This window comes from Oculina patagonica, chromosome 2 (assembly GCF_052425735.1).
Source record: "Oculina patagonica isolate OP01 chromosome 2, crgOcupat, whole genome shotgun sequence".
NCBI classification, from domain to species: Eukaryota; Metazoa; Cnidaria; class Anthozoa; order Scleractinia; family Oculinidae; genus Oculina; species Oculina patagonica.
In genome coordinates this window covers 35,015,863-35,039,696 of record NC_135759.1, presented here as the reverse complement: position 1 = coordinate 35,039,696, position 23,834 = coordinate 35,015,863, and the positions used below count along the sequence as shown (strand labels likewise).

The 23,834-nt window shown below is 38.9% G+C and overlaps 1 protein-coding gene and 1 long non-coding RNA gene across 2 annotated transcripts; both read right to left on the bottom strand.

Annotated features, from left to right (window-relative positions):
- Window positions 1-392: 392 nt before the first annotated feature.
- Window positions 393-3,651, bottom strand: LOC144644402 (uncharacterized). Its single transcript, XR_013569102.1, has 4 exons — window positions 3,487-3,651; window positions 1,307-1,351; window positions 1,084-1,170; window positions 393-989 (listed from the first exon to the last, which is right to left on the bottom strand). It is a non-coding gene; the product is annotated as an uncharacterized LOC144644402 (long non-coding RNA).
- A 5,371-nt stretch (window positions 3,652-9,022) lies between these two features.
- Window positions 9,023-22,840, bottom strand: LOC144644398 (coatomer subunit beta-like). Its single transcript, XM_078503877.1, is given in 28 exon segments — window positions 9,023-9,438; window positions 9,836-9,990; window positions 10,421-10,508; window positions 10,861-11,006; window positions 11,131-11,182; window positions 11,398-11,465; window positions 11,797-11,941; window positions 12,307-12,390; window positions 12,561-12,650; window positions 12,820-12,978; window positions 13,090-13,161; window positions 13,353-13,473; window positions 13,833-13,962; window positions 14,255-14,306; window positions 14,697-14,768; window positions 14,770-14,794; window positions 15,147-15,292; window positions 15,408-15,476; window positions 16,369-16,446; window positions 16,572-16,679; window positions 17,102-17,221; window positions 17,732-17,869; window positions 18,174-18,266; window positions 19,348-19,462; window positions 19,887-19,993; window positions 20,142-20,204; window positions 20,827-21,056; window positions 22,662-22,840. Coding segments are annotated over 28 exon segments (2,877 nt in total). The 5' UTR covers window positions 22,753-22,840; the 3' UTR covers window positions 9,023-9,378.
- Between the last annotated feature and the right edge of the window lie 994 nt (window positions 22,841-23,834).

Here is a 23,834-nt window from a genome sequence, read left to right as displayed (position 1 = left end):
TTGCAAACCCTACGGCACTCATAGGGTCAAACAATGTTATATAAGAAACGTTTACGGGAAAGTTTTATATGATTTTTGAATGATAAAGGAAAGCGCGAACTACAAAAGTCTAAATGAGCCCTAGACAGGCAGCGATGCTATCAGTGTAGTAGACCAAACCCCACCCCTCCCCCTTACTTTGCCCCTAGTCACTTTCTGCGACAGAACCAAAATTTGTTGTTGATATTGATGAGTTGTAATGCTGTAGACTGTTAACAGTCTTTTTGTTTTCTCAGAGTTACAAGAACCAAGTATTTGAAAATAGAAAGAGGCTGTGACTGTAGTTAGGCTACTCTGAACGGTAACATTGGAACAGACTTAAATATAACAGCGACTCAAAACTGAGACGGAAATGAACTAGATAATTTTTTTATTGACCTTTTTCTGTATGTTTAAACTTTTTAGGCTTAACATATATGGTAGAATTTGTTAAGCGCACCATTAAAATGCAAAACACTTAGCTTATTTTCTAACACTGTAAGGATCCCTTGAACCAAATATTCTACTGCCTGTTTTCCTTTTTTTTTATATACACTAGCTGTTTGTTCCCATTTCTTTTCTGTCAATAACAAAAAATAAAACCGTTTTTTATACTCAAAAAGAACGTTATATTCCTTTTTTGTCGAGATAAGAAAACAAACAGTCTTTTAAATTAGTAGCGAAATGTTTTGCATTCCAAAGAGCGTATTATCTCGTTTAACTAGAAACTAGTGCTAACATCGTACTTTTTTTTTAGGCCACTGGCAGAGAAAAACTGAAAACTACAATTATCAGCAAAAGTTAGGTAGAATAAGGGCAGCATTTAGAGACAATGAAATTAACAGTCACATGTCCGGATAACTGTTCAAGGATTGGGCCTTTTGTTCATGTGGGACAGATGAGGGAGCTTGGTTCCACTCCGAGCTCCATCGCCATCCAGGTGCACTCGGCTACACAGCAAGAGCGGCGGACTGGGGATGAGAAATATGAGAAGCTTGTTTCAGTTTGAGAATTAAAAAATGGAAATTGAAAATGCAAAAGTATTATATTTATATGCCGTTTTACCTCGTGTTCGAGAGTAGCATTCTAACTTCGATGTGTCTACCCCATACTTGGCCATCTTTTTAATCACATCAGGGTCACACGCACCAACTAAAAATAAACAATGAATTTTCATGACAAAATGTTTTTTTAAATTTACGTCAATAGGATGTTAAATGAAAAAAGTGACGAGCAAACGGATTTATCGTTTCCGCTTTCTGTACAGTTTTCAAGAAGGAAAACTTACCATCTCTCTTTCGCATTGGTTCATCCTCCCAGACAGGTAATGCCACTAGAAATAAGGAAAAGGCGATTTAATAAAAAGTGCAAACCGATCATACAGAAACAGACTAGTACTATGATGCAATAAAAAACTTTGCTTTTTAAAATATTCTCCATGTTTCATGTTTCAATGACATTTAATTAAGTACTCGTCACCAAACTCCAGCAAAGAAATTAAAATAATGCTTTTGATAATTAAAAGCTCATAAGCTTATGTCGCTTTAAGGCTATTTGAAAGCTTTTTTCTGACAGAAAAAGGGTGCTATGTACAAAAAGAAATTATTGTGATGGTTTGTCAAAAAGCTGTTCTTTCGGGGTAATTATTAATTCAAACAGCTGGTCGAATGAAATCTTCTTAAGCTAAAATCTGAGACATCATCGATGTTTGTTCTTCATTTGTTGTTACCAGGTAAAAAAAATATTTGTCCTGTACCAAAAGAGTGTGGCGAGGATGTTACATAACAGATGTCGGCTTGCAAGACTAGGTGCAGGGGAATATGGCATGGTTGCCCCCCGGAGTTAGGGTTTGCCCCCGCGGACAAAAAATATATATGAAAAGACTTATGAAACTATTAACTTTGTTCCCAGCTATTGCTTGTAATTGGGGCGTTTTCATAGAAGAGACTGTTGCAGTGGCAATTAAATACCTTCGCTAACATTAATCCGCTGACTACTCAACCGTCTCCATTAGCTTTGGTCACTATAAGGACCCTGATTTTGTTACTATTTTTGCGGGCAATCATTTTACTTTTCAATACTTGAAATTGTTAGTTGTGGTATATTCAGTCTTTAATTAATCATAAAGCAAACCATTTCTAAAGTATGTAGCTTACAATCTTCTTCTTATCTTTTCGTTGCCGAAATAGGCAACGTAATACTTTCATACTGCAGTTTGTGCTTTTCTTGAAATGAATTTCCCATTTCCCATGTTGCGAAATCAGTGTCAGTTGCTTCAATATTCGAGTCCACTATTTAATAAAAAAACTCCCAATGGGAAACAAATCAACTTAATTTGATTTCTTTCTCGAGGTATATAAACTGAATATTTTGGAAATAAATAATAAGAAATAAGGTTAATGTATGTTTAATTTTTCAGACAGTCTTTATGTATCCCACCAATTTAAGCATATGAACTGGAATGCTAAAATTTCTCTGAATATAATGAATTATTCAAAACGACCGTCGAGCGGTGACTTGAAGTATTTTTTTTTCTGATGCATCAGATGTTTAGTTTCTTAAGCCCAAAAACAGTTTTAAGCTCTAAATCTAAGTGAGTTATTGAAATAAGATCCTAGTTTTGGGATGGAAAAATCAGTGAACAACCTACGGTCCATGTGGGTTGAGTTTTATGTTTTGATTCGGAAATTATTTGCCACAATTGAAGGCGGTACGAATCGATCCATATCCCCCTCACACTCCTAGCACACGCGCGTTTAATATTCTTCTAAATCCAGATTCTACTCGGGGAGTCTTCACCTTGGCTTAATTCTCAATCAATTTTGACAAGTTCTATCGTCTTTCTATCTAATTTCTTCCGATCAAATGATCCAATTTGACACCTTTACTGTGAAAAAAAAAACCTTCTGTCGAAAATGAAACCCTTCCTCACTGTCTCGTGATCCATTTTCAGTTCATGCCGATAATGTTTAGGAAGGCAAACCAGTTAAAATACATTCAACTTGACCGAATTTTTTCAGCGGATTACGTACAGGATATTTCGAGGAATATACACTTTATAACATGTACCGCAAAAAAGAAAAAGAAATATTTCAGATAAAACCCCTAAAAACAGTTCAGTTTTCTTTGCAAATCTAAAGCTAAGGATGGGGGGCGCCACGAGTTTTTTAGTATCAAATTGAAAACGCAATCTAACAATTGCTGCAAAAAACAACGAGTAAACACGAATTCGCAGCGTGCGATTGTTACGTTTCGTTTCGTAATCTCACTTTTTTTTTCACTGTAAAGTATTTACAACTGTTCTACATGATTTCTTGCAGTTTCCTCGTGTATCGAAAAAGAAAGCAAAACAAATGCCTCACGTCAATGCCACCCAATGTTGTTTTTCCCATTTTCTCATTATGAGAGGTAGATTTTATCGTTATTTTAGGATTCTAGGGGTAAACAAAGAATGAAATTACAACTCACAGCACATTGAGGTGAGAGTGAAGAGTAAAAGAAGCTCCTTGAAGACCATTTCTTGTTGAATTTTACAGGCAGAATGGAAAATGTTTCGCTCCCTCGGATCAGGTCAACGTTGAAAGTATCGATTTCTGCGCTCGCTTTTAACACTAGTTATTCTTGGTTAAATTAAGCGTTGTTTTATACTCTTCCGCAGCTTTCAGTAACACCTGCGCAGAGATGTCATTCATAACCTATTTAATTAGGCGACCGTTACATTAAGGCATTTAGCCCGCCACAAAAGACACTTTTCGGTCAATTTCCCAAACTTACACCATCTTAAAAGCCTGTAGAATTTTGGGAAATAAACTACTAGTGAGTCATTCATTTATTGCGTGTGTTGGCGACACGTTTGTCTAATTGCATTTTGTTTCGCGGAGGCGGTACATAGCCACTGAGAACATAATCCCCAGATTACACAGCCTGGCCACCTAATAAAATATCGCAAGCGTATTGAATTTGTTTCTAGGAAAATAAAAACCCTTCAATTTCGACGAGGCAAACTGATCGTGATATTATTGAGCGGTGAAAACAGGACAGTACATTATTAAAACATCAGACATGTTCTCCTCCTCACAATATCCGCTTCATTGAATAGGAAATTCGCCAAATTATTTAGTCCGCTCGAGTGCGGTTTTAAAGGGTTTTATGGAAATGCACCCAAGCTATACAAAGACAGGATATGCGGGCACAGGCCTGCTAGATATCTTGACAGTCTTGAGTATCTCTTTTCAATTACAATGAAAAACTTCTCATATTTTAATGTCACTCCCTAATGAAACTTAACTTCTTTTCAACGAAAGGCAAGAACCGGAAGATTTTCAAGGATTTAACGTCATCGAAAAGCATATGTTTTCTTTTTAAGATACTTCCAAATCGAAAAAAAAAACGCGGATGGGGAAATAAGAACCCTTTTGTTTTTGCCACTAATCAAACAAAATGAAACTTTCCTTTGTATTTTAATTTTTTTCAGCTCCGATTTTCGTTTAAGAATAAACTCCCGCTAGTCAGAGAGGTCTGCGGTTTATTAAGGAGAAAATGTTTTTGTAAATTATATTTTATTCCATTAGATTAAGAAGGATAAATTTCCCCTCAATTTGCAAGTGAGACCGATTAACCGAATTGAGTTTGCAACATTATTTAAGTCTACAAGCTCTGTAAAATCTGATTCTAATAACAAATATAATTGTAAGTAATTATCTTTGGTTGCTTTGACGCAAGAAGTCGTACATTTCGAAATTGCTCGAAAAAAGCATTAATTCTCTAATAATTTTATTTTTCCAAAAATAAACCATTGTTAAACATATGAAAAATAAAAAATTTAAAAATAAATAAAAAATCACAAGATACCCTTTATCGATCTTTTTATCTTGAATTTTGCTACGGCAGTTTCTTCAACGATCCTACATATTTTGTTATCCGCTTATTGTGTTTTCATCCTTTAGAGAACTTTAGATATATTACCATCTCAACTTATATTATTCACCTTAATCTAGTATCAAAATTAAATATGTTATTTTGAAAAAAATATGCACAAGAGAATACTAAAAATATTGACTGCATGAAAAGACAATAAGTGATTTATATTGTGAAGGGGACTATGGTTACTATAGCCGTTATGACTAAATACAATTTTAATTCACTATTTCATATAAGACGTTAGTATTCGATGGTAAGTAGCAAGATGAGCTAATGATCGGTTTTCTCTCTAGATTTGGATTCGGCATGACTAATTTATTAGGCGATGCTACGTGTAGTCCCTTATTGTATAATAACGATTTCTTAAAAAAAAGAAGACTTCTTAGTGACGAAAAAAGAAAATAAATGAGTTTGAGCCGACCACCTCGATTTTGTGAAATCGTTAAGGGTACAACCCAGCCTCGTCTCCAAGGTCCCTCAAGCAAGGGCACTTTCCTTCGTGCGTCCGCCATCTTGGATTTCAACTCTCGAAAGACCCTGGAACGAGGCTGGGCAACAATGACGTAGTACATGCAGTCTGCTAGTGCTCACAAAACTACTGAAATTGCTGTCAGGGATGGGCATAGTAAAAGCTTAAATTATCATATATTTGGTCAAGTCAGACACATTTTAGCATGTTTAGATTTTAATATGAGTGCATGTACACTGCTTTCGGACTTTCTCGGACGTCAAATTTCAACTGGACAAAACGGATTCATCATTCACAACAATAAAACAAGTGATGGTCAAGTACACTATAAAGCTTCATCTTCCCTGTTATAAATCCTGTCATCTCCCCTCATTATCCATCTTTTCCATTTTTAGTGACCATGGCGGACTGCTTCGTCGAATTTTTATTTTCCATGTATCAGCCAGGGTCTGCAAATCTAATAATTTTCAACATTCTATATAAGGCCAAGTAGGTAGCGTTTCTTCTCTTCCTCGATTGAAAACGTTGTCTGCAACTAGACTCCAAGCCTTCTTGTGACATTTTTCCGATTGATGGGCGGTAGATGGTATGAGTTTTCAAAACACTTGACCGTCCACGTGACCTCCTGCGTTTATGAAAATGTACACAGATCTTGAGATTATGCAGGGTGCATATTCAACTGTCACTGGTGCAATACAGTAAAAACCCACGAGTAAGAACCTGTATTTTCCAAAGTTAGCCTGAACAGGTTTTAGTTCTTATTTAAATCTGCAGAAGAAAAAAAAATTACATTGTTGTTAACAGAGTTTTTAGTGGCTTTTCAGACTTTTCCTTCTGGGAAATTTGCATTCCATTTTATTTATATTTTTTGATTGTAACAATAATAATATTTTTTGATAAGGCTCCTAGGTGTTTCCAAAGAGGATTGAGAATGTCGACTTATCTTATTAATTTCTCCTAAAAGTAAACATTTTTAATCGATTTTAGAAAATAAGAACCTATTTCCAAATTTAAGGCTAAAGAGGTTCTTATAAAGAGGTTGGTTAACTGGCAAGTTTTAGCCTAACGGGTTCTTTACAATTAGGTTCTTACTCGCGGGTTTTTACGTAAAATCTCGATCTTCATGCAGATAATGGTAGATAGATCGTATTGTACAAGACTGTTTGGATCTCTTTTTTAAACTCGACGATGGACAAAGTAGCTGACAAAGGCATGATCACTATTCGTTCATTTAATAGTATATCTGGTATTATTATTATAATAATAATATATGCCTTACTCTGGGCCTTCTTTCTTTTGAGTAGTTTAACTCAGTGAAAATTCGCAAAGAAATAATTAACTAGCGAAAATACGTTCGAAATACGCCAAGAGACGTCCAAAGTTCATGCTCGAAAGAGAGTTGTCCAAATATTTCCAAAGTTAAATAACTGCAGAGCCATCAAGATTAGTGTATGTTTTTAAATTTACTCTATTTTTCGTCATTCCCTTTCACGTGATCCATGTTGATTCTGTTTACGTTGTTTAACCTCTCCCCCACAAGCGTGATTTCTGCACAGAAACCATTCGTTCGCCGTAGTCTCGTGCACGTGGCTGCCACATTTCGTGATAAAATAACATTTCAGGAAGGTCCGTCTTTCGGTCATCTTTCTTGAACGTCGCTAAGTTCTTTCTCTCAATTTTTTTCTGCCTCTTAAATTGCCATGAGTTCTTCGCATAATCGACTCCATTTGCATGTAACAGTTTCTCAAAAGATGAGTACAAGTCCAAGAATAGGTAAAAATACAAAATAAAAACCAGAAAACCGACTTCTGCGTTCATTTCAAGGTAAGCCAACAAAAAGCGTCCGGCTGAATCAGTGGCAGTCAATCAACGGATATCAACAAACAATGAAACCGTCACTTTCTCGTTAAAACTATCTCTTGATTCCCAATGAATGCAATTTTATCAGCAAGAACGTAGCTTCAGTTCTTGGACAACTAATTAACTGAGCGACGCCCTTGACAACTCTTTCGGAAATATCTGTCAGCTTGATTAGCAAATGGCAGAAGACCAGTGCGGTTCAATGTTTACTTTTAAAAGCTGCTTGTTTTGAATTTGTCATGCGGGCACCTGCGACTATCATGGATTTGCATGAGATAAAAGAATTATACACTAAAAGGTCCCATTGTTAACAATAAGGACATTGGTCGATTGTTGTAACAAAACCGCAAAATTACTATTAAAAGTTTAATGTTGCTTTACACCGAATATATGCAGAGCAAGAAAGGTCGCATTCTTAACTTTCCAAGCAACAAAGACACCTTTTTGATTGCCATAAACAGCTGATGGCAGAGTCCTTAAGTCCTTCGTTAAGAGCTCATTAGCACCTATTCTTTAATACACCTATTGTAATTTACGACTTTGTACGGCGAGAAAACAGCGCTAATAACAGAATGGGTTTTCTTCCTTTGCGTTACAAAAAACAACTACCATTACAGTTGCTAGGGGAACCACAACAAGAAATATAGCCGCAAAGTCGCAAAGTAAAATTGCAAAGAAACAAAAAACCTGACTTGCGTAGAGTCAACACTGCCAACAACTGCATTTTTTGCCTGAAATAAATTTCAAGGTACAACGCGATTTGAACCCATGACCTCCGCGATACAGGTGCGTTGCCCTACCAACTGAGCTATGAAGCCTTGATACGATGGGAGCAGGTCAATTGTAAGTAATATCCCACATGTGGAATAAATCATATAACGAATATTTGAAAGACATACACGTGAACTGCGAATACTAGCGCTCATGAGCACTACTAAATTCCAATTCGATCTGGAATCAGTGGGATCACGAAGTGCCACTATGTGGAAAATGCCACTGTGCATTCTCATTTATTTGTCATTTATTATTAATTTTTTTTAGTCACTAAACGTTGCCTATTCACGAATAATAAAACGTTCCTTATTAAAATTATTTTGGTGGGATGATTTCGCCCCACTGATTCTAGTTTAAGCGCCCATTTTGCTTTATGCTCCCGGTTTAGGCTGTGCGATGCCGGAAGTTCACAAAGGCTCTGTTGACCGGCCGCCATCTTGGAAAGCAACACCGAGAAGGTTCCGGGATTACCATTAAAATCACTCATTGACACAAGCTACTGGAAAAAAACGAATTCTCCCAACAGAAGTCGGACACTCTAAGTGAGTGAGAATATGTGGAAAGAAATGATAGTATATGTCTAGCTTGGTAGAGAATAGCCTGCGTGGCAGCCGTTCACAGGGTAGGGGGGGGGGGGGGGGGAGAAAGCGCGAAGCTGGCCAGGCAGAGAAATAAGAGAGATACCGTCTTCAATGACACTAGCCACTCGGGACTGTTTTGGAACAAGACTGAATGACCTGGTAAACTGTTAACTATCAGCCTCTTTTCGTCCAACGACCGCTTTTATTGTTTGTGGCAGATAAGGCCAAAGTAAAATCCAAAGCGACCAGGAGCCGGCCGGAAGCCATAATATGCGGCTGTATGCGCGGCTATCGCCGTGGTGGATTTAAAAGCTGACGTTTCGAGCTTTCGCTATTGGTCGGTGGCACACTGTACGGTGGGACACGTTCAGCTCTCACATGAACCAATGAACGCAACAAAACCATTTCAACTGACTTTATTCCATCAATCAGATACAATTTGTTCCTAAATTATTAGTCTCCACAGTGAAGTGCGAACATCGGTGACCCCCACCCCAGTGTGAACGCAACAGGTACAAAAAAAAGAAATGTTTCTTACCTACGACATTTTTAACAGGCGTAACAACTTTCTGCATCTAAGCAAATGTTACATGTGAGATTTCTCACTGTTTAGTCACAACTGTTAGCAAAAACTAACAGCTAAGGGCCTTCTTGAACAATTAATGTATAATTGACATCTAAGTTAGGTGACACGCAAATCACTGCAGGAACTAGCGGTTAAAATTAATTAGTATTAGTACTGCGACTCCATACATTTCACTTGGTGACTTTCTTCTGTGATAAATTGATCTTGTCCCCTAAGCTAAGAGCCATTCCCTGCAAATAAACGCAAAAAGATGTCACTTCATTTGCTGACATCAACTGGCATTGAAGCCAAAACGTTTTCTCTGTGGGTTTATGTGGTTTTCCCACGTTTTATGTATTGGTTTTCAAAACCAAAACGTTTCCTCGTTGGTTAACGTGACCACGAGAAAAACTGAAATTGCACATAGAAGGAAAGGATGTAAATTCTGAGAATAGCATCAGTAGTTGCATCAGAATTTCAACATAGCTTTTCTCCTATTATAAACGTCTCAAATTAAATAACCATCACCAGCCCCCACCCTCACAAGGATGCCTTGGGGCTTAATGTGAAGATCAAAATCCGGATGTTAAGCAGGCTGTTGGACAATCTCAGAAAAAGGTCTTCTGCAATAACTACATGGTCCATTACCTGACTCTTTGCCCGGATGCGCACGTGACCAGTGACCGAGGGTCCTGATTGGTCACTGGGCTTCTCGATTGACACGTTAGCCAAAGCATCTTCTCCAAAAATACTGCGGGCGTACAGATTAGCTGCCATAAATCCACATTCACCGGCTAAAGCCTGGGGTAAAAAGAAACAAAGAAACCCGCCGGTAAGTGAAAACTCGCAAAGACATCGCTTTATCTAGAAAGCCAAACAAATCCATTGGAGATGCGTTGAGTCTTTTTGAGTCATCAGGAACAGTATCAAAACTCCCTTTACTACTTACTTTTCATCATTTTGTGTGATTTGCCTGAGGACAATTTTTTTTTGCTGAGATCAACAGCACCTTTCTTATGACTTGTGTTGGTAACTTTATTAGCTTGAGTTAGGAATCAGAGCGGTTTCACTTGATTGTTAAAAGTAATTCTCGTTTGCTTTTGTTTTACATTACTACGCTTAGTGATTCGCTAAAAAAAACTCGCGGCACTTTCTCTGCGCTTTTTCCTGCGCTTCCTGATAAAAAAAACGACTGACCGAGAGACAGGAGTGCACACATTGATTACATACCTTTTTCTGGTGTCAAACACTTCATGTTTGTAGAAGCAATTAAATGATCCAAGTATTCACGGAGGTCGGAAATGTTTGTGTTCACAGTCACCTGAAAAAGTACAATAAAACAACGATAAAATACGTATTAGTGAAAAAAAGTTAACTTGCGTTGAAAGTAGGGTACAACAGTTGCAAAGAATTTAAAGAAGCTATGTCACGGGATTAAAGTCGTTTTTTCTGATTACTTTCAGATTAAAGGAACCTCAAAATAATGTTGTTTTTTTTTAACGTAGAAAAACACCAACGGAGAAATAAAAAGCTGAAAATAACCAAGGATGGTTTCCACTGACGACGATTAAGACGGATTACGAATGACAAACTTAAAAAAAAAACTTGCCAATTTTTTCAAGCCAACCCAGAAAATACTTTTGACAGTCCAGTGACGATTTCGGTAGTTTTACCTTGTTTTCCCATTCGAACTCAGCCCACATTTGCCTGAACTCTGAATCAGTGCATGAAGCTGGTACAATGTAGTCCATGATGTCGATATGAATATCATTCAACACAACACAATTACGGTCCCCTGGTCCGCCTGATACGTCATACACTATGAAGAAAAAATTAAAATACATCAATAGAATGCAAGTGAAGGAATTGAAGATGTAGAGGGAAAAGAAACAAAAGGCTAACTACTGTTTAACTTGCTAAATGGTCCTGTCTTTTATACTCACCTATGTTGCCGAAAATGATTCCATTTTCTGTTGATGACACTTTCACGTTCGCCTGAAAAATGATAAAAAATAATTCAGTACTACGCTAAAACCAAAATCCAAGCTCCATTAAGTTCCCCGAAAATACTGCAACAAATAGTACTGTGCCATTGGTTCAATGGATTGTTTCAGTGACTTTGACATGTCACACATTTGTCACGCAATACACAGACCTATGAACGATGGCGAATCAAGCGATGTTAATGAGCGGCTAAAAAGGGTACATACCTTGATGTTGGAGAAGTCGTTGGGTCCCAGCATAATGGGCTGTGGCTTTTCAACAAGCTTAAGGTCTCCTAAAAAGGCGAGGTTGATACGTTGTTACTACAGGAATGTAATATCGTAACTACAAGTTATTTTTTGAAAAACATAGGAGTGCTCGTTCATCGAAAAGTCCAACTCATTGAGAGGAACAAGCCTGCATGGCACGCATAAGAAGGGGAATGGAACGGAAGGAATGAACAAAGGGGGTTTTTAAAGCAGGCGTCCCCTCTCCCTCTCCCAAGTCCCCTCTTCCTTTTTTCCCTCTCCCCCCCCCCCCCCCCCAACGCCTGCCACGCAGGCTAAGAGGAACAAGCATCAGTTAATGACGTCACCGAACAACAATCAAAACATGGGTTGTCTTACCCAGTGTGGCCAGCTCCAGTGTGACATTCTGCAGGGTGTCTGAGGTCTGGTTAACAATCAACAAGTCTAACACGATGTCATACTGATTCACGTTCACATACGCCTCGGCATAGACTGGGTCAGAGAAACCGGTCAGCTGCGCCACCTGTGAAATGACATGTATGTCAACATCTTAACTCTCATTACTGGTTTGCATACATATCTGTAACTCTCTTAGGGGAGAATATGGGTTTTAGTCAAGTCGTTTATGCTAAGTTGATCAAGTTCTTAATGATCGTCGCAAGGTCAACTGAAATTTATTTTTGTTACTGCAAGGCAAACAGAAATTGGAGATCTTCATCGTACGGAATGCAAGAACCTGAACAAACACCCCCTCGTCCCTTAAAACCAACCCCAGGAGATTGGGTTAAGGAACCATTCAGGGTAAGAAATAACCAACGAAACATCCCGAGAAATCTGTATTGTTATCTGAGGAGCTGGAAAGTGTGTTTAATTTTATGTACAGCGTACCTTGTTGAGTTTGGACCCAACCAATTCATCTTCCTTCTTTCCACCAGAACCAACTGCTTGAGACAAAGCCAATGCAAACTGATCCTGAAAAATAACAAGACCACACAATTCAGTCTTGAAAAAGCCCTTCATAACAACTGGTCGCAATGGAAAATACGACAAACCAGAAAAAACCCACATGTAGGAAATCAATCCTCATGCAAATGTAGATCATCGACGTGATAAGAATCACAAAGTAGTCTGTTTTTTGTTACCTCAGTAATTCCTGAATCAGACTTGGCCAACAGCTGCATGAATGGAATGGGATCATCAACTTGGATTGCCAGCGCCTTCTCTATGTCAGCCTGTGAATGAAAAAAAGTCTGGACTTAGAAAACTCGACTGAAAATACAATGCAAATGTACGCCTACTGCAATCACATTGGATTTGAAATTGCTCAATTTTATTTAGAGTTGTCGATAGTATTGCTCCCGTTCAACTGACCGTCAAGTGAAGATAAAACAGATCAGATACCTTGTTCAGTTTCTCCTCCTCTCCCCTCTTGTTGGCATCCAGCATTGAAGACAGGGAGTTGCGGCACTCTACAGTGAAGATGTTCTTCATGAGTGGCACACGCTCGGCCACCACACGCACACAAAGTGAGATGCGATCCACATCATCATCGGTAATAATCTGCAAAAATACAACAGAACCATTACATACAGCCCCTCTTTATGCAGAGGATGGGAGTGCAGGGTATGACGCTTTCTGGGAATTCTAAAGTGCAATCTGTTTAACACACACCTTCTTGGGAAGTCCAGACTTGCCCAGGTGCAAGATACTGGCCATGATCAGCATGCAGTTTGCACAGAAGACCTACAACAAAACAAGAACAGACATGTTAGAACAAGCAGAAAGGATAACATACTGGAATTCAACTGCAACTTTTTATTGCTGTGACAAAACAGGCAACTGCCAGGTGCAGCCCTGAAGTTTTTACATGTACATGAAGACTGCAGTTAGGACTACACAAAGATACACTAAATGAAATACGGTCATATACTTACATTTTGTTTTTCCTTGTCTGCCTCCATGTCCAGATAACGCAGAGCAAGTTTTGTCAAAGTGCAAGCAATGGCAGCTCCGACAAAGAATTCACCATCCAGCAGATACTGGCGCAAAGGAGGCCTGTTGGACAACATAAAAGAAACAGATGAGCAATCCGAAGAAATCGAGTTTTTAAATGGTACGACTTTTCAATCAAGATTGAATGTGACTAAAAAGCTGTCACATTGATTTCAGTCAGCCAGGGGGAAGTACCAGTTGATGACAAAACCCGATGTATCTGTTCGCACATCTGTCGGTGTACTCGGTGTTCGTCTAGTTTTTGTTGGTGAATAATTCGGAACTCTCCGAGTGCTTCAACAGAGATTATTCCCCCGAAAGTTTTTTCAATTTTTCTTTATCTCCTGGATTTCATTTTGTATTCAAAGGATCAGTGGATCAACAGACTTGTATTCATAACTGAACAGCAAATTTGACGTTACCTCTTTTCGTCATCCTTCTTCACCAGTGAAGTGATCCCAGGAGTGCTGAGGGCACTCTGAGTGGCATAAGTTCCATCAGCAGTCACTAAACGTTGTCCTCCTATAGCCTGTGACGAAGTCTGTTCTGAACCTAAATGTAAACAAACCCTGATGGTAAACATGTAAAACCTGACCAAAAGTAAATTCCTTTTTGTGTGACAGTAGTGAAATGTTATAAAATTCTGGAATAGAAAGCAGACTACTTCAGCTAACTACACAAAATAAAGTTCCTTGGACACAGAGGATTGTAAAACAATTTGGTGCTGGACTATTTCTATGGAAGTACATGTATTTTGATACCCAATGTTCCACATGTGGAAATTGTTGCTTTGTACAAGCAGGCAGACTCATGTTGCCACTGTCTATTACTAGACTTTTTTTACCTTCAGGGACATCCCCTGCAGCTCTTCTCATTTCATCATCCACCATAGGCACCTAACAAGAGAAATTCACAACAGTTGTTGGTCATGCTTAACGAGTCAAGCATGCAATAAGAAGAGCCTAGTATGCATCTCCTAAACGATAATAAAATTATGTGTTATTTTCCTGGCTGGTGCTGTGGATGTTTTCTCCCCGCTGGGACCTGGGTGGGTCAGTGACTTGGCGGGCGTGTTTTTGTTGCGTCCCCGCTGCCTTTTCCCCCCCCCCCCTGTTTTTTGTGCGTTTTTGTTGCTTTCCTTGTGCTTTTTCCCTGTGTCGGTGTCTGTTGTTTTTTGGTTTAGGTCAGGTGGCGTCGGCCTGGCTGGCTCCAGTGGTGTGTGAGAATTCCAGTTACTCTTCAGATAGACCTGGAATGTCAGGGATTAGAAAGAAAATAGAGCTTACATCTCCTAAACCCTTCTTGATCTCATCTGTAACATCCAAGATGTCCTGCTTGCTGTTGGCATATTCACCCAAGGATCCACAAGGCGTGACGGTGAATCCTGTAATAAACAGAGAATGAGAGAAAGTTAGTCAAAAGAGCATTGCATGTTGCTGTAGAGAGATTTAAATGCAAACAGCAAACAGCTTTGAGGCTGCAGTGTCAGCACAAACAAACAAACAAATAGAAAATAAATAAATACTGGGTCAAACATGGTGACAGGAGTTTTGCACTCAGCTTCTGAAATGGAACCTAACCCCTTTGTGTTCCAAAGCTGTCTGGCCACCCTCGTTTAAATGTCCTACTTCTTACTCTCAAGCAGTTTCATTTGTCATGCTTTTAGACTACACTGGAAGCATTTCAATTTAATAAATGTTCTATTTTAACAGCGGTGATGACATGTAGATACTTACTTGACAGTCTTGATGGTGTGGAAGTTTTCCAACAACTTCTCCATAATAACAGGCTTCAACTGCTCAAAGCGCTGCACTGCTTCACGCACAAACACCAACACGTCAAATGCCGCCTGCTCATTGCTATCACCCAGGAATTCCATCAGCTACATGAGAAAATGAAAAAGTGTTCAGACTAGTTCAACATTCATTGTTTTAACTTTAGAACTGCTTAAGTGTTACTCAGGTTGTTATCACAAGCAATATCAAAAATTCACTTACCAGGGGTACAATAGACACAGCCACATCAGGAAACTTGACACTGCATGTGTGAAGGGTGCGGACAAGCATCTACAAAGAGAAAAAACAAATCATTTACTGCGTTAGCCTACAACAGTAGAATATTATCAAGTTGTTGCTGTGATCCTGAAAGCTACCGTAGTTCCGTCCCCCGTGTCCCCCCGCTCTCCCTCTGTCTGTCCCCTTCCCCCCTCTTTTCACTCCTTCCCTCGCGTGGGGGGTCCATCCCCGCCCCCTGCCTCCCCCGGTTCGTGGGTCAGGCGGGGCATCGGGGGGCCGGACGGGGCGTCCCTTCGGGGCGGAGTCGTGGGTCGGTGTGGGCCGGCTCCCAGTCGCCCCCGATCTGTGTGCGCGCTTACGGTACATCTGTGGTGTCACAGCTTTGTTAAAAATATATGTATGAGTCCTTCTCTAACATAATTATGTCAATAACTACTACAGTAAAAACCCGCGTGTAAGAACCTAGGGAACCTTCTGGCAGAAATTTGCTTTTTTAATACCCCAAAATATAAGAACCTGTTTAGCCAAAGAAATTCCATCAGGTTCTTTAATGTGGGGTTTAACTATTTAATTTATATATTTTTTCAGTTACCAAAAACTAAAACGATACTGCAGTACTGTATCATTGATCAATTAATGTTGTTGGACTTTTGGCAACATGGGTACATTAATAAATATTTATAATGAAGAACAGACCAGTTTTTCTACTTTTTCTGATAAATTATCAACAAAGATGTCTACTCTGTAGAAATTAAGAACCTAATTAAGAACCTACTTAGCCTCAACTGCCAATAAGTACCCATAATACAAGAACATGTTTTGCCAAACTCTGAAAAAAGTAGGTTCTTACACGCAGGTTTTTACTGTATTACATGTACACTAGGTATTAGTAATGTTACCGGTATTACTATGACTAACTATTAATAATTGTACTGGTAAATACCTGTCGATATCCACCAATTTCTTCCTGCTCATTGTCATTGTGAGTTTTAGTAACCTCCTTCTTTAATACAGCTACAACCTGAAGGAAAAATTATCTAGGGCTTAGAATACGTAGATGCTCAGGGCGGTCCCATATGCTAAGAAAAAGGAAGGTTTAAGCCTTGTACCAAGAGTCACTTCCAATTATCTAAGTGACTGCCTTACCTCATGTATGTTGCGTGAAGTGACCAGGTCAAGCACCAGCTGCAATGTCTTCTTACGCACTTCAAGGTCAGGAGAGGACAGAACACGGAGAATATCCATCACTAGTTCCTGTGTCAACAAAACATTACACTCAACAAGATAACTATTTATTTGTTACAGGATTCATGGCCTGTTTGGGACCAAAATGTCAAGGACTTTCCAGGAACTTGTTCTGATTTTTCAGGGACACATAAACTAAAAAAAGTTGGCGCCATTAGCACTATATCAACCATTACAAAATTTCTGACATGGGAAGGTTATGGTTCAATTTATTTTATAACTGCAAGACACTTGAGAATGAGAGGAATCAATAATGAAAAAAAGTTAGTTTTTAAAGTCAATGACTGTGAAGTTTCAAAGTGACTACGAACTCTAAAATCTCAGAGAAAATCAAAAAAAAGCCCCCCCCCGCGCCCCCGCCCGCCCTCCCTAAATTATCCTGCTCCTCTGCAACATTTACAGTGTATTTAACAAAGCCCGACTGAACTAACCCTGAGAATTTTCTCCTGATTTGGGTTGTCCTTTAGAGCAATCAACCTGTCCAATACAATGAGCTTCACATTGTTGTCACTCTCCTTCACAATCAACTCAATGTAACAGGATGCTGCAGACTGAAGCACAAAGAGAACAAACAACATAATTAGAATGTTTACTGTCAGTAGTGAGTACAAACAAGAGAAATTGTAAAAATGATTGCATTTCATTTCTTGTGAGAGTTGTTCTGCAATCATAGAATAGGAAAAGAGGAATCAAAACTATTTGATAGGTATACTTAGCAGTTTATTATCAACCACAGTGCAATGTGGGAGTTGATAAGATGAAAAAAACTAGGTACTATTTAGATTTAAACATCAGGAAAAAGTGCAGTTAACTTTCTTAATAAATTAAGTGTTCTTACAATTTCCAGTTCGATTTACTACGTATTGTGTTGATGCTCCAATTAATTTCTCAAGCACATGTGTTTCAAAGAAATCTATGATGTTCCTGTTGCATTTGTCTTTCATTTTAAGAGCATACAATTAATTTACATCAGAGATGCAAAGTTTAGCCTTGCAAAAATAAGAATAACCAGCATGCTCCACATCTTGTACCTAACTGAACAAAATATCAACCGGCAGTACCTTGACTGCAGTTGGTGCAGACGATAGGGTCACTAGAGTACCAGCAGCTTCATAGCGAACAGCAGGCGATGAAGAATTCAACAAGTTGTAGATACACCGAATGAAGCGTGACCTCTCAGCTGGGTTGGCATGGCACACCTGAACACATAACGCAAGCAGTCAGTACAAGTTTTGTGTTAATCCTTTTGTGCTTTACAAATCAGAATAAAAAGAAATAAATATATAAATAAATAAATAAATAAATAAAATAAGGGCAAAGGTTTATGATTTGAAATACAGTATCAGTACAGTGGAACCCCGATAGTCTTCGTTCCCTTCGGCCCCAGTCGGCCCCGTTCGCCTCGATTCGTTCTGCTCCCTGCACGCGGGGTCCACTGTATGAACAAATCGAATTAAACTACCGGTAGCCTTCACATAAGTACACAAAAAGAAAAGACAATACCTTGTAGATCAGTTCAACAATAACCAACTGCAGTATGTCACCAAAGGTGTTGACTTGGTCTATACAGGTACTCAGGTATTCCAAAGCTCGTTCCTTAGTAAAAAAATTAATTGCAAATAAATGTACAGTACTCTAGTGAATAGTGTCAACAAGTTAACCCGAAGGAGGTGTAAACCTTGCAAGAGACAATGCAGTGTTCATAAGTATAGCATAGACCAACTCTATGTTTCTGCATTAAAGAGGTATTCACTTAAAAAACTTATAAGATATGAGATTATGTTGTATATGTGTGCTAAAGGGTCACCTTTACAGTTTCCCTTTTGGCCAGCTTTTTGTTCCATTTCAAACTGTGTCAGGGTCCACGGAGGTCGAATGCACTGCGCATGTGCAGTTTCCGCCGAAACTGCCACTACTAAATGTTTTAAAATTTTCAAAATCCTCCAGTTTCAGGCCAAAAGTTAAGACAGTCACTGGAAAGATTTAAGCTTTGTGCGTCACATGCATAGAAAATTTAAGTTAATAACAGTTATCTTCCTAAATTGCTGGCTTGTTATTTGGTTTATCAATAAAAGGTTATTTTATAACGTTTTCCTCCCGGGGAGGGGGGGGGGGGTACTCCCATATGTGTCCTATATGGTATGTGCCGCCCGTAGGGTATGGTTTTTGAGGTTCTCGGTCCTTAAATGGGTATCATTTTTGCTCCTTTTGGCTGTGTTCCCGTGTGTCCTTGTGGGTCCTATTCTCTGCTAGCGCCCGTCGTGGTTCTCGTTTCGGTTTGTGCGATTTTTGTTTGTGTCTGCCGTGCGCGGTGCCGTTGGTCGTCGCGCTTCTCCTCCCCTTGATAGGGTGTCATTTTCGGTTTTGGGCCTTAGGGTATCAATTTCCTTTTTTCCTTTGGGTCGGGTTGCCGGCGGCACACCCCTATCCAAATTGGGGTACCCCCCCCCGGGGTTTTCCTACAAAAGTCATTTACATTTTTGTTTCAGACTCTAACAAAGTTTGAGGCAGCAAAAACCTGAAATGGCATAATTTAGATTTTTGTGGCATTAGATTTTTGTGTATGAGTGCTGTGACGTATCAGGGTACAGTGACAATGTTAAGGCAGCTTGCAGATAATTCTACGATACAGTGTATAATGCATATAGAGAGCTACACAGATTTAAAGCACTATTACCTGGTCAACATGGATGAGCATCATAAAGGCATTACGTTTACAGGATGCATCCTGCTCCTGTTCAAGAAATGTATGTACCAGCTCAGGTGCATCAGGGATGAGGAAGTCAAAGTTCCTGGAGTAAAAGAAGCCCTTGGTTAGATAACTTTGCAGTCTCAATTAAACTCATCACCAATAGATAAATTTGGGGAAGGGTGCCTTAGGTATAGTGGAGCCACGCATGCTTCTAGAGATGCGAAGATATCCATGGCAACCCTGACAGCAGCAACCACCAGGCAACTTCAAACTGACTTTTGCTGGAACAGCGAGCATGTGATGCCCCCACAGTCCCAATACGCATGACCGCTGCAATGCGCACTGCCCAGCATTGGTTTGAGTCTAACTTAGCCCAAATTCCATTAACCCACCTACAAAATGGCCTCTATTCAGTTTAAATTGTATGCAGAGTAGTTCACATGTTCATGTACATTAGGTTAGAAGGTTAAGTTAATTTACTAAAAAAACTTATCACTGTCAATGTCCAACTTCAAGTTGCTTACCGGTAGATGGTGTAAATTGCCATAACGGCATTACGGCGCACATATGAGTGGCGATGTTCCAAACAGTTTCTGATGGCTGGCATGAGAGGCTCCAACAACTCAGCTTCCTTTTAAATAAAGGGCAAACAAAAGTATTTGATGTTAACTTCTCCAACACAGGGAAAGGTAACAATATTCATATTGGAACCTGTGATAGAACTCAGAAAATAGGGTATGCTATAAATAGCCTATAGTTGCCTCTACACATGTACGTACCTTGAGCTTGCAAAGAAATCTTAAAGTAGATCCCCTGATATACTCATTGGGATGCTGAAGGTCCTGAAAAGTGGATAAAGGCAAAAATTTAAAATCATACACTCAGTTGGACTAACTATTTAGTATTAGCAGACATCATTGTGGCCATGTTTTAAATGTACATGTACATTCATTATACAGGCAGTGCAGTGTATGTGCCCATGGAAGGTATGTGTACATGTAGCAGTAGTGATACAAAATGTAGGAGACATACTAAAGGAACTGTTTTACTGATCTCACTTAAGGTCATTCCTCTGAAATACAACCTGCACTGAGATTTTTGTCAAACTCTGCCCACTGGTTGTTTATCTTATAGGAACTTAAATTTATTACTTGTGCATTGCAATACTGAGGGAATGACCTTAACACCATTCTACCATTAAATCAATCAACATTTTGTTTCTGTCCAATCAAGATTATTTCAGGAGGAATCTACAACAGTGTCCCCCAAAAAGGTGTATGTAGTCAGTACATTGTAATTTTGATTCACATTTTGCATGAACACTATACTTTAATATGAAAGTAAATAAAAAGATAACTCTACGATGCACAAATTTTAGATACAAAGCACTCTACAGGAAAAACTGCTCACCATACCAAGTTTTCTCCACTCAAGTGCATTCTGTTTCAAAATCAATGCCCTTACCTTCCTGTAAGCATCACAAACCAGAATCATCTCCTGTAACAGTTTGCCATCTTGCCCAGTCTTGGGGACAATCTCCCAGAAAATCAGAAGCAGCTTCTTGATGGTATGATCATCAAGCGGCATGAGGAACTTGATGATCACCATCAGCAGGGACGGCATTTTGTCTCCATTCAAAATCTGCTGAATCACTTTCTTTAGAGCCTCAGTTTTAATCCTGAGGTCACCTTTTTCTGAAGAAAAAAATAATCAAAAATGGTTACAGAAAGAGCGGGAGGGATAGACAATATCGACATCTTTGGTTTGCTCTGAGCAAAATGACCATGGAATTTTTTTCCCCATCTTCCATATTGGCCAAGTTACTTGAAGCTTAATGTATTCCAACACGAACGATGCCTAAGATCCAGTAACAGCATTCAATTAGAGAGATCCCTAATTAATAATACTTTACAGGACCAAACTGCCAGCCTTTTTAACACATTGCCCAGCAACGTGAGATGCTGCCAAGACTATAATAAATTTTGTAAAGACATTATTATTATTATTAATATATCAGTAACTGTTTTAACACGTATGTGGCCCTTTCCTTGGCTTGATGGATAATTAGTTCAGTGGAAACCCGATTTTTCGAACCTCCAAGGTAAACGAAAATAATTTGGTTAAGAAATTGGGAAGTTCGGAAATCAGCAGGACGTATCTAATCGATATTTTCGATACTCGATAGAAATCGAACGTAATCGATCGTAATCGATACTAATCAATCGATTAATATCGGAAATCGATAGAAATCGATCACTCGCGTTCTTGTGATTATCGTTTTTGATCGATTTCTGTAATTAGCTATCGATTTTATCAATTTGTTCGACAATGATCGAAAAGAAAATGGGCGAAGATTCTCTTTCATAAATTTCTCAGTTTTACGCCAGAATGAGTCACAACTCACTCGAACTAATACACAGTAGTCCAAACTGAACTGATAAACATTCCCTTTACACTGTATTTAAGATTGACTAGAAGTAACATTTTCTTTATTAACAAAGCGGATTCGAAGGTAAGCTTGAAGGTAAGTGTTACGCAAGTTACGATAAGATCAGATCACGTTTTTGATTATCGATTTCCATCGATGTGACAAAAAATTTGTGATTATCGATTTCAATCGATTAAATCAACTAATCAATCGACAAATATCGAGTATTATCGAGTAATATCGATTAATCGATTAGCTTTTCGATGATCGATTTCGATCGATTAGATACGTCCTGAAATCAGGGGTAAAAATATTAACAGTGTTCCATTGAATAAGGGGAAACTGTTTTAGCATCAACTTATTACGAGGTTCGAATAATTAAGGGTTCGAAAAATCGGGGTTTCACTGTAGCAACATTGAACAAAATCTTACAGCAGCAAAACAGCACTTGATCTGAAATAATTTTATGCTTCAACTTTATAAAAATCATTCTAGTGCATGTCCTAAACCTCTGCAGTGATACTACAGTGTACATTAGTTTCATTGAGCTGTTCTTCTCAATCCATTCTTTAAATTAAAATAGCTTTTTTTCAACTGAGTTGTTCTTCTGACTATTCACTTGGTGTCATCAAATACATGTAAACTAAACAATTCAATTTTGGTTGTTTCATGTTGATCAATGTTACTGTTCTTGATTCCCGCTTCGTCATTTCATTTTACGAGATCTTACAGCAATGGGTAAAATGTAACATGCAATTTTGAGAGTTAACGATTTTCAAATACAGAAAACACAAATATAAGTTACATTATTTAAAAATAGCTAAAGAACGACTGAAAAATTCTGTAACAAGAGCGATGTTGATCAACTTACCCAAATCTTCGGCGAGTTTTTGCTCGCTTAGTGCCTCCGAGTCATTAAGAACATTGATTAGCGTGTAGCAAGGTAATTCAGCCGTCGACATGTTGAAAATTACGAAGTAGAGTCACCAAAAAAATCCTTGGAAGAACCTCTACAAGATTTCACAAAACGAACAAAGATGGCGGCTTGCCGGCGGCATCAAATCTTCTGACGTGTCAAGGAGTCAGCGGATGAGACCGTCCATTATGTCGTATACGGGATCACCAAGTGTCACAGTACATACATAAATGGGATCGTAGCCTGTTCCACGGTTTGTGAGGAAGATGGCGAAAACGCGGGCGAGCGTCGAGCGAGCAGGGACAGGCTAATGGGATCGTGGATCATGGGATGCCGGGAGGACATAAAAGCGTACAGTTGCCTTGGTTCCTTGTGCATAAACTGTCATGATTTACTATCTTGGAAAGGGGGCTTACGGCCTTTTTAACCTGGAAAGAATTGAACTTCCAGATGGGGTGGGGCTACGGTAAGCCCATTCGAGAGGGGTGGGTGGGTTGTATTTTCCGAAAGATATTTGCGTTTGAGATTCAGGGCTGTCGTTTTCTGGGAGGGGGAGTTTATTATCGCAATTTTACAGCCTGTCTGACAACTTTTTCTGAGTCAAATACGCGAAATATATATCCAAAGATTTTGTGACGTTTTCCAGAAAAGCCTGAAGATCGAAGATATTTCGAAGATTTCCGATGTTAGGATCCGGCTCATCCCCAAAACTTTTCTCTTCAAAAGTGGTTAACAATAGACCCTTCCACGGTTTCTGACGCCATCTTGGTTGGGAAGCAAACGCGGCAAAATTTACAGTAAATGTATGGGAAAATTGGGAGTTGACACTCGATAATTCGAGAAAGGTCGACATTCTGCAATTTCTATGAATTACAAACTTAAAATACTAGCTGAAAGAGTTTAATAACCGATCAAATTGGAGAATTTTACTCTCACTAAGAAAGCCGTAAATTACGATCTCGCCACCAAGGCCCCCAACCAAGATGGCGTTACATCAAAAATTCTTTTCTACATATGGATTAAGTTTACATCGTTATCAAGAATAGTTCGAATGAGGTTTATAAGTTCAAATTTTAGACATTTTGAGCATTAGGCGCCAAAAAATACTTCGCTTGCTTGAAACCAGTA